We start from the raw sequence: 17,813 nt of genomic DNA on the forward strand, positions 1-17,813 counted from the left end.
TTCTTTCTTTCATTTAACATACAACAACAACTTGCATTTATTTAGCGCCTTTAACGTAGTAAAATGTCCCAAGGCACTTCACAAGAGTGTTATAAGGCAAAAAAAAACAAGAAAAATATAATGCAAACAAAATAGAAGCCCTCAGTCCCCCTGAGCCAGGGGGACGGTGGGGAGGGAGGTGAATGGGGAGCACTACCGCCTCATTCACATTACAGTGCCACTGACAGTGTCACGTTGGGAAAATGGTGCCTGAAAGCCAGTGTATGTTACGTTCAGAGGAATCTGCAACTGGAGGGAGGGGGAGGGGAGAGACTTCAACATAGGATTAAAAAAAAAGGGTGGGCTGTGATTTACAAGGCCACAGGTCATCCCAGAATACCTTGTGGTTTGTCATAAATCACCAGAGATTAGACGTTGCGGTTAATGCTGGTACTGGTGCATCTTAATTGAGTGGTGTCTTTATAAACTCACTGACAGCTAAAATTATATGCTCCAAACCTTCTCTTCTACACCCGCTCACCCACCCTCCCATTTCCCTCCCTCCCGCCCCGCATCGTGTTCTCTCCCCCATTCCCAACGCCTTACATTCCCAAAGCGGAATAACACAGGTAGTCCGGAGTGTGGGAATGGCACAGATTGAGGTTACAATTTTTCCGTATGCACCTGGTCTTTGCCAGGAGTGACATAACTTCCTGATAAAACCTGACGGACCAGTTCAACGTCAATCTCATCCACCAAGAATTCTTTTTGTATTTGTAAATTTCCCACGATATTTCAACTCACACTGAGAGCGGCTGTCAGAACAGATGAATGGAGCTTTCTTTCCCATTGCTAACTGCCTCCTCCTCGCCCGTGCCTGTTTTAGCATCTCTGGTGTCAACAGTCGTGGCAGGAGAGTTTAGCAAATGTATCTGCTCCCCGGTCTCCAGTCAATAGTGTTACAGATATCGCCCTGAGGGAGAGGGGACGTGGAGACCCCAGTCAGTGTACAGATATCTCCCTGAGGGAGAGGGGACTGAGAGACCCCAGTCAGTGTACAGATATCTCCCTGAGAGGGGACTGAGAGACCCCAGTCAGTGCACAGATATCTCCCTGAGGGAGAGGGGACTGAGAGACCCCAGTCAGTGCACAGATATCTCCCTGAGGGAGAGGGGACCGAGAGACCCCAGTCAGTGCACAGATATCTCCCTGAGGGAGAGGGGACTGAGAGACCCCAGTCAGTGTACAGATATCTCCCTGAGAGGGGACTGAGAGACCCCAGTCAGTGCATAGATATCTCCCTGAGGGAGAGGGGACCGAGAGACCCCAGTCAGTGCACAGATATCTCCCTGAGGGAGAGGGGACTGAGAGACCCCAGTCAGTGCACAGATATCTCCCTGAGGGAGAGGGGACTGAGAGACCCCAGTCAGTGTACAGATATCTCCCTGAGGGAGAGGGGACTGAGAGACCCCAGTCAGTGTACAGATATCTCCCTGAGAGGGGACTGAGAGACCCCAGTCAGTGTACAGATATCTCCCTGAGAGGGGACTGAGAGACCCCAGTCAGTGTACAGATATCTCCCTGAGGGAGGGACTGAGAGACACCAGTCAGTGTACAGATATCTTCCTGAGGGAGAGGGGACTGAGAGACCCCAGTCAGTGTACAGATATCTCCCTGAGGGAGAGGGGACTGAGAGACCCCAGTCAGTGTACAGATATCTCCCTGAGGGAGAGGGGACCGAGAGACCCCAGTCAGTGTACAGATATCTCCCCGAGGGAGAGGGGACTGAGAGACCCCAGTCAGTGTACAGATATCTCCCTGAGGGAGGGACTGAGAGACACCAGTCAGTGTACAGATATCTTCCTGAGAGGGGACTGAGAGACCCCAGTCAGTGTACAGATATCTCCCTGAGGGAGAGGGGACCGAGAGACCCCAGTCAGTGTACAGATATCTCCCTGAGGGAGAGGGGACTGAGAGACCCCAGTCAGTGTACAGATATCTCCCTGAGGGAGGGACTGAGAGACACCAGTCAGTGTACAGATATCTTCCTGAGAGGGGACTGAGAGACCCCAGTCAGTGTACAGATACCTCCCTGAGGGAGAGGGGACCGAGAGACCCCAGTCAGTGTACAGATATCTAATGGAGGAGGCCTTACCGTTCCAAGTCTTGTGGTAGTTTATGGAAGATAGGTTTAAGAGCCTAAAAGTGGGAACAGGCTCACAGGCACCTGGCTCTGGAAATCCAAATTTAAAATAAATTCTCTGCTCAATGGCACCAAGTGAGTAGCTAACTGACCAACAATATTCTCCCTCAATTCAGCAGAAAGTGCATCAAAGAGCAGAGAGGAATAGACTGGAAGCGGGAGGTTGATTTCTTGTACCTGTGAACCCAGGGTCACACACGCAGATGTACCCATTGACATAGTCCTTGCAGTGTCCAGACTGGCACAGGTTGCCAACGCACTCGTCAATGTCAATCTCGCAGTGCGGCCCTTAAGGAAAGACAAAAGAAAGAAATGAAGACAAAAACAAGAGGAGGTGTGTGTTGAGCGAGCTGACACTACCCAGTCATCAATCAGTTCCACTCAGTGGCACTGACCAGGGCACTGTGCCAGCTCAGCGTTACATTTCACTTGCAATATTTCGTCAACTGTTGCGTACTTTTCTGCACATTAGCCGTGGCTCGGTTGGTAGCACTCTCGCCCCCGAGTCAGAGGATCATGGGTTCAAGTCCGGCTCCAGGGACCCGAGCACGTAATCCAGGCTGGGCGCAAATTGGCTGCCGCGTTTCCCGCATCACAACAGTGACTACACTTCAAAAAGTACTAAACTGGCGGTGAAGCGCTTGGGACTTCCTGAGGTTGTGATAGGTGCTATATAAATGCAAGCCTGTCCCTCATCAAAACGAGAGATGTCATTGCTGGGAATGGAACACGGTCCCACACGGAGCCACTCTTGGTAACAATAAGGCCTTTAATGCACTCACACAACATTCCTCTGTTGTAGTGTAACCTACTCAAATGGGATAACTCTTCCACAATATAAACAGGCAGAAGAAAGTCAGACCGAGGCGTTCATGCCCCTTGGGGTCAGACATGGGGTTTAGCTTCCACAGGTACGCTGACAGCACCCACCTTCTCTCGACCCCGCCACGACCTCTGCGCTGTCAGCTGCCAGTCTTGGGCGAGCCGCAGACGTCTCCACCTAAAACGTTGGGTAGGCCGAAGGCGTGGTCTTCAGCCCTCTCCTTCCCTCCCCTGCCACAAATCCCCTTACCTTCCGCACCGATTCCACCCCCCTCCTCGACGACTGTCTTAGGCTGTTGGCGCCCTATTCGACCTTTGACCCATATCCTCCCATCGCCCACTGCCACCCCTTTAGGAAATGCCGACACTGGCGAGAAGTATTCCTGGAGGTTTTGTCACATGACCTGCTGCGTCCACCCGACGCGCCAATCCTTGCGGCGCGCCACCCTCCCGCGGCCAATCGGGCAGCGAAGAAACTCCTCGTTACCCGACTGGATGACTCGCAACTTTGGTCAAGCAGCTCTTTTTTTTTTTATCCCCATCTCCATTGTTATTTTGTAATAACTGATAAGCGGAAGATTTCAAAGAAATTTTTTTTTAAAGCGCACAATTTTTTTAAATTTCCCGATGATTTTTCTCCCTGGAGTTCGCTCGCAGCCGTATCCTGGAGATCAATCTTCCATTCCTGGAGACTCCGGCACAATGACCCTACAAGCGAACCTCGGCCCAATTGTTGGTGGAACCCTCAACCATGCGATGATCACCTCCAGACTCGACTAGTCCACTTCTCTCCTGGCCGGCCTCCAGCCCTCCATCTCCAGAACTCTGCTGCCCACCCGGATCCTATGCCATTACCAAGTCATGCCCACCCATCAACCCCCGCCACCAACCCTCCCCCACCCCCCACCCCCACCAGCTAGAGCCCCCGCCCCCACCCCAGTTACCTGAAGTCCCAGACGGGCAGACGCACCGGTAGTCGTTCACCAGGTTCGTGCATCGCCCCCCGTTCCGACAGGGCTGGCTCAGGCACTCGTCGATCTCAATGTTGCAGATTCGCCCCGTGTACCCGGGGACGCAGACACAGGAGTAGCCGGCGATCCCATCCAGGCAAGTCCCGTAGTGGCACGGGCTTCGGATACAGTCATCGATGTTCGTCTGGCAGAGTGGCCCTTCGAATCCTGTAGAGAGTGAGAGAGAGCCCACCAATTAGGCAAACAGACCACTCCCCCCTCACATTCTCACCCTCACTCCCTCCGACTCTGGATCACTCCCCTCACTCCCTCCACTCCTCCAACTCTGGATCACTCCCTCCACTCCTCCGACTCTGGATCGCTCCCTTCGCTCCCTCCACTCCTCCGACTCTGGATCACTCCCTCCACTCCTCCGACTCTGGATCACTCCCCTCGCTCCCTCCACTCCCTCCGACTCTGGATCTCTCCCCTCACTCCCTCCACTCCTCTGACTCTGGATCACTCCCTCGCTCTCTCCAATCCTCCAACTCTGGATCACTCCCCTCGCTCCCTTCACTCCTCCGACTCTGGATCACTCCCTCCACTCCTCCTTCCCTAGATCGCTCCCTCCACTCCTCCGTCCCTAGATCGCTCCCTCCACTTCTCTGACTCATGATCACTCCCCCTCGCTCCTGCTATTCATAGAACCATGAGGTGTGGCACTGGGTCCAAGAGAGACCAGGAAGTTCCCAGGTTCGATATCTGATCTGCGCTGAGTTAGTTGATTTCAGGCGGGGCAGGGCGGGGCGGGGGAGGGGAGGGGGTGGTTGTGCCAGCAGTAGTAGGGGATTACACCTCTGGAGTGTGGAACAGAATGGAAACATCAGCTTGGATTTCCATTCTGGGTGTTATCCAGTGGTACCTGCTAGAACGCGCAAGTGGGTGAATGCTGAATGAGGACAGAACCAGGCTCAACAGATCTCAGCCGGCCTATGTCACCGGTGCTGGAATACAAAGGGTGGAAGTCATGCTTCAGTTGTACAAAGCTCTGGTTAGACCCCATCTGGAGCACTGCGTTCAGTTCTGGGCCCCGCACCTCAGGAAGGATATCTTGGTCTTGGAGGGGGTTCAGCGCAGATTCACCAGAATGATCCCGGGACTAAAAGGGTTAAATTATGAGGACAGGCTGCACAGACTGGGCTTGTATTCCCTGGAGTATAGAAGATTAAGGGGTGATCAAATTGAAGTGTTTAAGATGATTAAAGGAGTTAATAGGGTAGAAAGAGAGAAACTATTTCCTCTGGTGGGGGGGAGTCCAGCCCAAGGGGGAATAACCTTCAAATTAAAGCTAGGCCGTTCGGCGGGGGGGGGGGGGGGGGGCGGCGGGGTGATGTTAGGAAGCACTTCTTCACACAAAGGGCAGTGGAAATCTGTAACTCTCCCCCACAAAAGGTTGTTGAGGTCAGGGGCGTGGGCGGAGCGGGAGGCGTCAATGGAAAATTTCAAGGCTGTGATTGATAGATTTGTGTTAGGCAAGGGTATTAAGGGTTATGGAACCTAGATGGGCAGATGGAGTTAAGATACAGATCGGCCATGATCTCATTGAATGGCAGAACAGGCTCAAGGGGCTGAATGGCCTCCTCCTGTTCCTGTGTTCCTACGAGATGTCCCATCGTGGTCGACCAGCCTGTTAACATTCAACAGCTCAGGCTCACTAATGAGGAATGTGCACTTGGGTAAGGTACCGGAGGGCAGTCTGCCAGCGTAGAATCCAACCCAGAAGCGAGCCAGCACCCTCAGGAGATAAGGGGGTGGGGGGAGAGGGGAGGGAGGAGAAGTGAGGGGAAAGGAGTTGAGTAGGGGAGGAAAGAGGCAAAGAGCGGAAGAGGGGGCAGAGAAAGGTGGACAGAGGAGATGAAGAAGAGGGAGGGAGGGAGAGGCTGGAGAGTGGAGAGAAAAGGGGAAAAGTGTAAAGGAGGTCAGGAGGGGGAGAGGTCAGGAGGGGGAGGTGGCAGGGGTAGAGGATGGTTGCTGGGGGCGGCGGGGGTGGGGGGAGTCAATGAGATTAGCACCCTGAAAAATTAAGTATAACCATCATGTGCAATAAGGCAATTCACACGAAGCCTTGGGTCCTGCGTCAAACTGGGGACCGACATCTCGAACTGATAGCTTCACGCACAGACTCTCCAGTCACATGATGACCCTGCTGGACAGAGGCCATTGGTCAACGGACACGCCCCGTGACAAAACAGCGGCACACACCTTCTGGACACTCGCAATCATACCGCCCGGGCCTATCGACACACTTTCCTCCGTTCAGGCAAGGAGTGCTGGAGCATTCGTCAATGTTAATCTCACACCTCAGCCCTGCGAATCCTGGGGTAAGGAGAGAACGAGAGGTTAAAGGTAACAGAGTCAAACTGATCGCGGACAGAGTTGGCACAAGGATGGCGATTAATGACAGGAGAGTGGGGCAGTATCAAAGACAGAGCCTTCCATCGGCACTTGGCATATTGGCTGTTGTTGGGGCATTGTGGCATATATGTCCATAATGTGTTAAAACATTGCGTAAATCATGCACTTCCTGTAGCACTTTGCCCATTATAAAACTGACAGACGGTAAAAAGTATGTACAGAGACAGAGAGAATGGGAGCGAGAAAGGGGGAGAGAGAGGGGAGACAGAGAGAGAGAGAAAGAGAGAGAGGGAGACAGAGACGGCATACTAAACGAGATGATTAAACACACAGACGACAAAATGAAACTGGCTATCCTAAAACTCTTCAACTTGGTTCTGAGTGTCGGTTATTTCCCTGATATCTGGAACAAAGGACTCATAACGCCCATATACAAAAGTGGGGACAAAATCGACCCAAACAACTATCGAGGCATCTGTGTAAACAGTAACCTGGGGAAGGTATTCTGTAGCATCATAAACAAAAGACTTATAAACTTCCTTGAGGAGCACAATGTCTTGAGTAAAAGCCAAATTGGATTCCTGCCAAACTATAGAACATCCGATCATATCTTCACCCTACAGACCCTAATTGACAAACACGTTCACCATAACAAAAGCAAAATCTACGCATGCTTTGTAGACTTCCAGAAGGCTTTCAACTCCATCTGGCATGACGGTTTATTCCTGAAACTTATCGAAAGCGGGGTAGGAGGGAAAACATATGATGTAATTAAATCAATGTATACAAACAACAAATGTGCAGTTAAAATTGGAGACAAACAAACAAAATACTTCCCACAGGGGCGGGGGGTGACGCAGGGCTCGCCAATCTCACCGACACTCTTTAATATTTACATAAATGGATTGGCAAAACTACTTGAACAATCTACAGCACCCGGCCTCACCCTATATGAATCCAAGGTTAAATTCCTCCTCTATGCAGACGACCTGGTTCTGCTGTCACCAACTAAGGAGGGTCTACAGCAGAACCTGGACCTGCTGGAGTCGTACTGCCAGACTTGGGCCCTGACAATAAATCCCCAAAAAACCAAAGTCCTTGTGTTCCAGCAAAGATCCAAACATCAGGGACCCAAAATAAATTTCACAGTAGGAACAACCAAAATTGAACAAACCACTAACTACACATACTTGGGCTTAAAAATCAGTTCTACGGGAAACTTCAAACTGGCTGTGAATGAACTGAAAGAGAAAGCAAGAAGGGCTTTCTATGCCATCAAAAAATCAATCCAAATAGAAATCCCAATTAGCATTTGGCTCAAAATTTTCAAATCAGTAATTGAACCAATTGCACTCTATGGCAGTGAGGTATGGGAACCGCTAACACAACAAGAATTTGCAAAATGGGACAAACACCCAATTGAGATCCTACATGCAGAATTCTGTAAAAGTATCCTCCGGACTCAAAGGAAAACAGTAAACAATGCATGCAGGGCGGAACTAGGCCAATATCCATTAATAATCACTATCCAAAAAAGAGCCACCAAATTTTGGAATCACCTACAAATGAGCAACCCCCAATGCTATCACTACGACGCCCTGAAATGCCAAGAGCTGACCATAAAGAAGAATACCTTCAGTCAACTAGTCCTGGGACTCAGTGAAGTAACTACTAACAATACTAACAATAACCAGCCACAGGGCAGTGACAGGGTAACACAAAGAATTCGACCCAACACAATCGTCGCTAAGCAAAAGGAAAAATATCTGACATATTGGGCAGAAACAACAAAAACCCAAAGCAAACTCAATTGCTACTTGGCCCTAAACAGACAATACAACATAGCTGATTACCTGACCATGGTAAAGGATAACAAACTGAGAAGAACCTTGACAAGGTACAGACTTAGCGAACATAGCCTAGCGATCGAAAAAGGCAGACACAGGCAGACCAGGCTGCCAAGAGAAGACAGGATATGCGCTCACTGCAGTCAGGGAGTAGTAGAGACAGAGATGCACTTCCTCACAGCCTGTGGAAAATATCAGGGCATCAGGGAGAATTTCTACCAAAAATTCTCACAAATATGCCCTGAATTCAGAAATCTGAATGACAACCAAAAACTCCCATTCCTACTGGGGGAGGAGAGAAGCTGTGTAACACTGGCGGCACACTATGTTACAGCTTGCCATGAAAAGAGGGACAACCAGTAAACTAAGAAAAGAGTATATATAAACAAGGCGAATGTATATTTATACACTCAGGGATATACCTGTTTATACACTGTATGAATAGAACTGCGTTTATATGTTCAACCATAAATGTATTTTGATGCTTTGGCAACATAAGATGTACCTTATCATGCCAATAAAGCGATTTGAATTTGAATTTGAATTTGAATTTGAATTTGACAGAGAAAGAAAGGGGGGAGACAAAGAGAGAGGGGGAAAGAGGGAGACAGAGAGAGAGGGAGAGAGAGAACATAAGAACATAAGAAGTAGGAGCAGGAGTAGGCCATACGGCCCCTCGGGCCTGCTCCGCCATTCAATAGGATCATGGCTGATCCGAATCTAGACTCACGTCCACTTCCCTGCCCTCTCCCCGTAACCCCTACTTCCCTTATCTGCTAGGAAACTGCCTATCTCCATTTTAAATTTATTTAATGTTGCAGCTTCCACAGCTCTCTGGGGTAGCAAATTCCATAGATTTACTACCCTCTGAGAGGGGGGAGAGAGGGAGAGAAAGGGGGGAGAGAGGGAGACACAGTGAGGGGGGAGAGAGTAAGGGGGAGAGAGAGAGAAAGGGAGACACAGAGAGAGGGGAGAGAGAGGAGAGAGAGGAAGGGAGAGAGAGAGGGGGAGACAAAGAGCGAGAGGGGGAGACAAAGAGCGAGAGGGGGAGACAGGGAGAGAGGGAGACACAGAGAGAGGGGGAGAGAGAGAGAAGAGAGAGGGGGACAGAGAGAGAGAGAGAGGAGTAGGAGAGAGAGAGAGAGAGAGGGAGAGAGAGAGAGAGGGGAGAGAGAGGGGAGACAGAGAGAGGGCCTTCCGAGGTGGTGAAAGGCGTTATGTAGAAATGAGAGTGCTTTCTTTCTTTCCTCCTTGAGACACAGAGAGAGGGGGAGAGAGAGAGGGGGACAGAGAGAGAGAGAGAGAGAGAGAGGAGTGGGAGAGAGAGAGAGAGAGAGGGAGAGAGAGAGAGAGAGGGGAGAGAGAGAGAGAGAGGGGAGACAGAGGGAGGGCCTTCCGAGGTGGTGAAAGGCGTTATGTAGAAATGAGAGTGCTTTCTTTCTTTCCTCCTTTAAACACAGATCCAGGCCCCAATCCCGTTGCCCAATGCCACGCATCCCTTACCCGGAGGGCACTGGCAGTGCACGTCGTTCACGCGGTCCTCGCACGCGGCGTTGTTCAGGCAGGGGTTACTCAGGCATTCGTCACGGTTGATCTCGCAGAAGAGGCCTTCATAACCTGAGGGCAGAACACGCAGGGTTAACCGCAGAACCCGCGGTAGGGTTGCCACCTCTGATCGGGCCTATTCCTGGAGGTTTGGTCACATGACCGCCCGCCGCCAAATGCCCCATTCTCCCAGGCCCGCCATTGGTCGATCACCTAGGCGCACGGCCAATTGGGAAGCGAACAGACTCTTTGATATCCGATTGGATGATTCTTACCTCTCAGTCAAACAGCCTCTTTCCCTCCCCCATCTCCACTATTTTTATAACTAATAAATGAAAGTGTCCACAGAAACTGTAAAAACACCATTTTTGCGGGGGGATTTTTCTCCAGGGTTGCTCCCAACAGTGTCCTGGAGATTAAACTTAAATTCCTGGAGACTCCAGGGCAATCCTGGAGGATTGGCAACCCTAAGACCAGGGCCGGGGCTGCTTCAATGCGAACAGGTCTGGCGGCCTCTCGGTCTCGATAGCGGGTGGGCGATCGGAGGTCATGACCTTCAAATCCCCGGATCGGCAAATAGTGCAAGTGAATTCAGTAAATCTGGTTCGGGCTGGCACCAGAAAAAAAAAATTGATCAGGAAAGGTCGCCATGGCAACCTAACTGAATGACTCCCATCCTTCGGAGAAGGGAAGTGAAGCCGTCGCCTCTTACCCGGTCTGGCAAGTACTTTTACCCATGAGGTTGTGGGTTCAAGTCCCACTCCAGGGACTTGAGCACATAAATCTAGATTGACTCTCCCAGTGCAGTGCTGAGGGAGTGCTGCACTGTCGGAGGTGCCATCTTTCGGATGAGACGCTAAACCGAGGCCCCGTCTGCTCTCTCAGGTGGACATAAAAGATCCCATGGCACTATTTCGAAGAAGAGCAGGGGAGTTCTCCCCAGTGTCCTGGCCAGTATTTAACCCTCAACTAACATCACTAAAAACAGATTATCTGGTCATTATCACATTGCTATTTGTGGGAGCTTGCTGTGCGCAAATTGGCTGCCACGTTTCCCACATTACAACAGTGACTACACTCCAAAATAAGTACTTCATTGGCTGCAAAGCGCTTTGAGACGTTCAGTGGTCGTGAAAGGAGCTATAGAAATGTAAGTCTTTCTTTCTTTCTTTATGAGTCATGGGCAGAGCAAGGCCTGTCCTTCCCAAAACCGGCTGAATGAAGTTAGGTTTGAACCTGCGACCTTACCCGGCATGCAGATACACTTGAACTCGCCGATCTGGTCCAGGCACGTGGCCTCATTCCGGCACGGGTTCGACAGGCACTCGTTGACGTCCTGCTCGCACCGCGCGCCCGTGTATCCCGCCAGGCAGCGACACTTGAAGGAGCCTACGTTGTTCTCGCAGCGGCCGTTCAGCTCGCAGGGATTGGCTCCTGCCCAAGAAGATTCCGGAAAAAAAAATTAGGCTGCGTTCGAAATGCAGCTAAGGGGAGGGGGGCGTGATGGTACAGACCGCCGCTGCAGAACCGCCCCCCCCCACCCCGCACAGAACATGTGCAACCTCCACACTCCGCAAGGGCCGTTTGATGTTAACCAGCCTGAATCTGGTCATCGAAATAGGAAAAATCATTATTCAGTGCCCTCTGACAGGCATCAGAGTTCAACATCCAGAAGAGTTGCCAACGTATGCCCTATGTGTTAGTCGTGGCTCAGTGGGTAGCACTCTCGCCTCTGAGTCAGGAGATGGTGGGTTCAAGTCCCACTCGAGGGAGGCTTGAGCACATAATCAAGGCCAACCCTCCGAGTGCTGCACTGTCGGAGGTGCCGTCTTTCCGATGAGACGTTAAACCGAGGCCCCGTCTGTATAGCCCTCTCTCTCTGGATGTAAAAGGTCCCACGGCACTATTTCAAAGACGAGCAGGGGAGTTCTCCCCGGTGTCCTGGGGCCAATATTTATCCCTCAATCAACATCACTAAAAACAGATTATCTGGTCATTATCACATTGCTGTTTGTGGGAGCTTGCTGATTGCACATTGGCTGCTGCCTTTCCTACATGACAACAGTGACTACACTTCAAAATGTACTTCATTGGCTGTAAAAGCACTTTGGGGCGTCCTGAGCTTGTGGAAGGCGCTATATAAATGCAAATTCTTTCTTTTCTTGTCTTTCAATTGGCCTTCCACCTCTGGGATCTGGGTTCAAAACCAGCCCACCCTGACAGGATGATAGCCCCCCTCCCCCACCCTCTGGCTGTCAGGATCCTATGTGAAATGAATTTGGCTGTCTCAGTCCAGTTCCTCGTGGGCTGGGGTCCACAGCACAGAACTGCCCCAGATTCTGCTCCTGAAAGGCCACGGGATTGCTGGTGTGGGAAGTCAGTGTGGGACTGCAGCAATCGAGGTCTTGTGACAGAGATGCAGGCATGTTATTGGGGGAAGTGTAGAGGGAGCTTTTTTCTGCATCTGGGTACATTCTGCATCTGGGAACATCCTACCTGACCCGGGAGTGCTAGCCGCTTGTTGTTTTACAAGTTAAACTGGGATAAGGACTGTTGAACGACTGAGCTCAGCAGTCAAAGGGTTAACGCGAGGCGCCGGCAAAGGGAGACACTCAGGGTAGGGGAGGCGAATGAAAAGGGAAAGGAGATTGGGAGAACACCGCAACTCAAATCAGTTACTGACCCGGTCACAAACTCACCTATTTTGCACTCGTTAATGTCCTGCTTGCATGACGGGCCCTTGAAGCCGACGGGACACTGGCACATGGCTCGCCCTGTTAGCGGATTCATTTCGCAGACTGCGTTCTCGTGACATGGGTTACTGATGCAGGGATCGTCCAGGTGACAGACCAGCCCTAGGTCAAAACGGCAAACCGGTTACTCAATGTCAATACAATACGTGTGGAGGGAGGGGAGCATGGCAGGGAGGGAAAAAAAGAAGAAAAATGGAAGGAAATGGAAGGAGGGAAGAAAAAGAAAGGGAAGGAAATGGAAGGAAGAAAGAAAAAGGGAAGGAAATGGAAGGAAGGAAGAAAAGGAAGGGAAGAAAATGGAAGGAAGGAAGAAAAAGAAAGGGAAGGAAATGGAAGGAAGGAAGGAAGGAAGGGTCTGTGAGGTTATAACATGGAATGGGGGTGCTTGATAGGCCTGATGGTCTTTTCTCATCCTTCACATGGTCATATCCCTGGGTTTTAGGGTGAGGTGGAAGGAGGAACATAGGAATTGCTCGACAAAAAAGACCACGGTCCATCTAGTTCACCGCCCTCCATCGTGATAGTCGCATGATGCAACGATAATGGAGTTGTTGTCTAATCATAGCAATCAATCTCTATCAAATAGTCTACAACTGACCCAGGCATGACGTGAGGGAACCCCCAGTGGTGGAGAGTTTTGGTCCAAAGTTGGTTAAGTTAAAGTTACCCCACTCTGTTCCTCCCAAGCATTGCTACACTCACCACGTCATGTCTCAAATTACTCATAAACTGTATCCCAAAATGTTATTTTCTGAAAGAAATCTGCCCAATTTGCAATGCAATGAATCAACATGAACTGGTTCCACCGTCTCACGAGGGAGCCTGTTCCATAGACTGACCACTCACTGAAGGGGAAATTTTAACCTAATCTATCCATCTGAAAACTGATGGGATCGGGGGCGATGCTGGCTTAACACCCCGCCCGATTTTACCCTTCACTGAAGTGGGTGGAGAGGAATATCGGGCAGTGTGTAAAACCGGTGTTCCAGCCGATCCTGTGGGATTCCTGCCTGGCGAGTTAAGTTAAAGTTACCCCACTCTGTTTCCGCAGATGAGCCAGGTTCCTGCTCCTGATCGGAGTGTCCAGGGGCCCCTACGGCAAGGGTTTGTTGGTGCAGATGTTGGGCGAGGGCAGAGGGCCTAGCTGTGGACCCTCCACGGTTAAGATGTCCTGCCAACTTGCATTGTCCAGCCTGGCACAGCGAGAGCGGCTGAGGCGCTTCCCCTCCCCTCCCCATACACAAAAAGACGAGGACCAACTCCACCCGCTCCTCCCCCCCGCCCCGCCACAACCACCATTCACCAAAAGTCCAGGACCCCTTGCGGACGTAAAAGCTCGCGCACTCTTACCTTTTTTACCCGGCGGGCACTCGCACACGAAGTTTGCCACCTTGTCATGGCAGGTGGCGCCCTGTGAGCAGGAGGTCTCGGTGCAGTCGTTGATGTTCTCACTGCAGTCGTCGCCGGACCAGCCGTTGACACAGATGCAGTTGAAGCTGCCGTCGGTGTTGGTGCAGGTCCCCCCGTTCTGGCACAGGTTGGGCTGGAGCTGGCACTCATCCACATCCTGAGTGCAGTACCGGCCTGCAAACCCAATGAGGGAGCATAGAGGGGGTGGGGGTCACATCATGTCATGTTTCATCCGTTTGCACATTACCTGCCCTCCACAGGCTCGTAAAACAAACGTCTGAATCAGTAGTTACTTCTATGGAAGTTGTTGAAAAAGAACATTCCCCTTCAACGAGCCCACTGAACTCACCGTGACCTTATCCCACCAGCCCCTGAACTCACCGTAACCTTATCCCACCAGCCCCTGAACTTACCGTGACCTTATCCCACCAGCCCCTGAACTCACCACGACCTTATCCCACCAGCCCCTGATTCACTGTGACCTTATCCCACCAGCCTCTGAACTCACCGCGACCTTATCCCACCAACCCCTGAACTCACCGTGACCTTATCCCACCAACCCCTTAAATCACCGCGACCTTATCCCACCGGCCCCTGAACTCTCCGCGACCTTACCCACCAACCACTGAACTCACCGCAACCTTATCCCACCTGACCCTGAACTCACCGCGACCTTATCCCATCAACCCCCTGAACTGTGCACATCTTTCATCCGCTGAAACACGGTGGAGCGGAAGACTTTGCTAGAACTGTTTAGTGTAGCTGTTAGGATAGCATGGAGGTTATTACCGGTCCACATCGAGGGGCATTTGCAATCGTACGCGCTGACCCCGTCCACACACGTCCCGCCGTTCTGACACCGGTGCGCCTTACAGTCATCGATGTTCACTTCGCAAAACTGGCCGGCAAAAGCTGTGGGAAAACAGACGTTAAAAACGAGAGCAAATGGCAACCTTCTACGGATATTTTGTCACCTGCCTCACCCGTTTTGATCCCGTCATCTAGCCGCAATGTCAGCCGTATCTCAGTGGGCCGCACGCTCGCCTCCAAGTCACAAGGCATTGCTTTCGAGTCCTACTCCAGAGACTTGAGCACGTAATCTAGACTTACACTCCCAGTGCAGTACTAAGGGAGTGCGGCACTGTCAGAGGTGCCGTCTTGCAGATGAGACGTTAAACTGAGGCCCCGTCTACTCTCTCAGGTGGATGCAAAAGATCCCACCGCTGCTTTTTTGAAGAAGAGCAGGGGAGTTCTGCCCGGTGTCCTGGCCAATATTTATCATTGAAAAAAAAACATTCACTGGTCATTATCTCATTGCTGTTTGTAGGACCTTGCCATGCGCAAATTGGCTGCTAACTTTCCTATAACAGTGACTACACTTCAAAAGTACTGCATTAGCTGTAAAGCGTTCTGGGTCGTCCTGAGGTGGTGAAAGGTACTATATAAATGCAGGTTCACCTACCAGGCCAGTGCTGCTCTCAGTCAGCTTCAATGGGACATGAACGCAGTCAGATGTTCCTTTCCCCTGTCCTCCCTGCCCCCTTTTCATAAAGCTCAGTGTTTATATTAGAGCAGAAGGGGGTGTGATGGGGAGGAGGGGCGCTGGATGCTCCCTGCATGGCTGAGGGGGTTTATCCATTGTGTCACTAAGCCGCACGGTCCAGGAAACCTTCAGGCTCGATCTTAGTCTGTGTTAACAGAACCAATCTTAGCCAGAGAAACAGAATCATAGAATGAGACAGCACAGAAAGAGGCCATTCGGCCCATCGTGCCTGTGCCGGCTCTTTGAAAGAGCTCTCCAATTAGTCCCAGTCCCCTGCTCTTTCCCCCGTAGCCCTGCAATTTTCTCCCCTTCAAGTATTTATTCAATTCCTTTTTGAAAGTTACTGTTGCATCTGCTTCCACCGCCCTTTCAGTCAGTGCATTCCAGATCGTAACAACTCGCTGCGTAAAAAAAACCTTCTCCTCATCTCCCCTCCCGGTTCTTTTGCCAATGATCTTAAATCTGTGTCCTCTGGTTACCGACCCTCGTGCCAGTGGAAAGTTTCTCCTTATTTACTCTACCAAAACCCTTCATGATCTTGAACACCTCTGTTAAATCTCCCCTTAACCTTCACTGCTCCAAGGAGAACAAGCCCAGCTTCTCTAGTCTCTGCATTACTGAAGTCTCTCATCCCTGGTCCCATTCTAGTAATTCTCCTCTGCACCCTCTCCAAGGCCTTGACATCTTTCCTAAAATGTGGTGCCCAGAATTGGACACAATACTCCAGCTGAGGTCTAACCAGTGACTTATAAAAGGTTTAGCATAAAAGGGGCATTGCAATTGGCTCCACACCCCAGGTTAGCTAGGAGGGAAAGCCCATCAACCACAGTTTGTGCTCTCGGTCACTATCCAGTGACCACCTGCTCTATATTAATAAAGCTTGAGGATGCATCATGTATAGTGCAACATAGCCTTCCTGCGACTGCGAAAGATTACAGTAACTCCTTCAATATCAAATCACAGAGATTTACCACCTAGAGGGAGGCCATTCGCCCTATTGCACCAGTGCTGCCTCTCTGAAAGATCTAGACAATTAGTTCAGTCACCCTAACCTTTCCCCATGCCCTGTACATTATTTTTCTGGGTCCTTAGCTGGGCTGGCTTGTATTCCCTTGAGTACAGGAGATTGAGGGGTGATCTGATCGAGGTGTTTAAAATGGTAAAAGGATTTGATCGGGTAAATACGGAGAAACTGTTTCCTCTGGTGGTGGGGCGGGGGGGTGGGGGTGGTGGGGGCAGCATCAAGAACGAGGGGACATCATTTTAAAGTTAGAGCCAGACCATTTAGGAGGGAATTCAGGAAGCATTGTTTCACACAAAGGGTAGTGGAATTCTCTCCCCCACAAGGCTGTGGCTGCTGGGGGTCAATTGGAGCTTTCAAGACTGAGATCGATAGAGTTTTGTTGGGTAAGGGAACATAAGAATTAAGAGCAGGAGTCGGCCATACGGCCCCTCGAGCCTGCTCCGCCATTCAATAAGATCATGGCTGATCATCGACCTCAACTCCACTTTCCTGCCCGATCTCCATATCCCTTGATTCCCCATAGAGTCCAAAAATCTACCGATCTCAGCCTTGGATATAGTCAAAGACTCAGCATTCACAGCCCTCTGGGGCAGAGAATTCCAAAGATTCACAGCCCGCTGAGTGAAGAAATCCTTCCTCATCTCAGTCCTAAATGGCCGACCCCTTATCCTGAGACTAGTTCCAGACACGCCAGCCAGGGGAAACAACTTCTCAGCATCTACCCTGTCAATCCCCTTCAGAAATCGAGGGATATGGAGCAAAGTTAGGTAAATTCAGTGGAGGTGCAGATCAGCCATGAAGCAATTGAATGGTGGAGCAGGCTCGAGGGGCTGAATGGCCTCCTCCGGTTCCTATGCTCCTTTTGAGTTGCCCTGGAAACCAGAGCGGCTGGCCAAGTTCAGCCTGCAGCTGATGATATTAAAAAGGAAGAGCTGTTTCCGAGGCCAGTCTCCACATTTTCTTACATCGTGCTTTCGTGCCAGAAGCATGTTCAGCAGATGCATGGCTCAGCCCCAAAGAGCAGTGGACCAGAAGCCAGCAGAAACCTCACGGGAGGCTGTGAGAAATGACGCTCATTGGGAGTTAAGGCCGCATCATCTCTGGGAGAGTCCAACAACAAAAAAAAAGCAGCCAAGCAGTAGCCATGGAAACACATTCCTGCAACACCACAGTGTGGTTTTAAGACCTTTTAATGGGTTCCACTGAGGACATCCCACCCTGACCACTTAAGCAGTCAGCGGCTGTGAGTGAATTATCGGACTTCCTCGTTTCCAGCCCCTGCTGAAAATGTTAGTGGTGAGGAAGGACAGTAATCTCTATTC

At 50.8% G+C, this 17,813-nt stretch overlaps 1 protein-coding gene across 1 annotated transcript in view; it reads right to left on the reverse strand.

The window, feature by feature from the left end:
- LOC147095804 (uncharacterized) overlaps positions 1-17,813 on the reverse strand; it is a 206,004-nt gene that overhangs the window by 127,840 nt on the left and 60,351 nt on the right. The window contains exons 5-12 of the mRNA XM_085973720.1: positions 14,714-14,836; positions 13,865-14,098; positions 12,461-12,616; positions 11,010-11,195; positions 9,720-9,833; positions 6,217-6,330; positions 3,949-4,182; positions 2,360-2,470 (exon numbers count right to left, since the gene is read on the reverse strand). Coding sequence (XP_085829846.1) covers positions 2,360-2,470; positions 3,949-4,182; positions 6,217-6,330; positions 9,720-9,833; positions 11,010-11,195; positions 12,461-12,616; positions 13,865-14,098; positions 14,714-14,836 — 1,272 coding nt within the window. The remainder of the gene's footprint in view (positions 1-2,359; positions 2,471-3,948; positions 4,183-6,216; positions 6,331-9,719; positions 9,834-11,009; positions 11,196-12,460; positions 12,617-13,864; positions 14,099-14,713; positions 14,837-17,813) is intronic.

This window comes from Somniosus microcephalus, unplaced genomic scaffold (assembly GCF_052327205.1).
Source record: "Somniosus microcephalus isolate GS21.2 unplaced genomic scaffold, FLI_Smic_1.0 unresolved_chr1, whole genome shotgun sequence".
Taxonomy (NCBI): Eukaryota; Metazoa; Chordata; class Chondrichthyes; order Squaliformes; family Somniosidae; genus Somniosus; species Somniosus microcephalus.